This window comes from Buceros rhinoceros, unplaced genomic scaffold (genome assembly GCF_000710305.1).
Source record: "Buceros rhinoceros silvestris isolate BGI_N320 unplaced genomic scaffold, ASM71030v1 scaffold14038, whole genome shotgun sequence".
Taxonomy (NCBI): domain Eukaryota; kingdom Metazoa; phylum Chordata; class Aves; order Bucerotiformes; family Bucerotidae; genus Buceros; species Buceros rhinoceros.
Window position 1 is genome coordinate 45,542 of NW_010428713.1, and position 365 is coordinate 45,906.

Genomic DNA, 365 nt, shown 5'->3' on the forward strand with positions numbered 1-365 from the left:
ATATACTTCTAACTAGATCCAGCACTGTTGTTATTTATGTAACAGATATTGATGCCTTTTTATACTTCATCTTTCACCTCTTTAAACTTTCAATTTTAAAGCAAACTTTACTTGTTTTTCTTATACAAATCTTAATACCACAGTTTAACTACATTTACAAGAATAGTTTTAGCACTAATTGTCTTAACAGTTTGAGTATGTTTTAAAACTTACCTCTGTTAAACCTATATGAGGTTTTTTAATTAGGTTCTGTAAACAACTACTTAGAGTTCTTGTAAGCAGCAAATTTGTTGATTTTCTGAGCATATCATCTATTTCTGTTGAGCTGAAAAAAAAAAATTAATGACAATACTTTGACAGTCATA

General features: G+C 27.4%; 1 protein-coding gene across 1 annotated transcript in view; it reads right to left on the reverse strand.

The window, feature by feature from the left end:
• The window catches only part of EXOC6 (exocyst complex component 6), a gene marked incomplete at its 3' end in the record, with an annotated part of 48,933 nt that overhangs the window by 22,947 nt on the left and 25,621 nt on the right, over positions 1–365 (reverse strand). Inside the window, exon 15 of the mRNA XM_010142377.1 lies at positions 214–325. Coding sequence (XP_010140679.1) covers positions 214–325 — 112 coding nt within the window. The remainder of the gene's footprint in view (positions 1–213; positions 326–365) is intronic.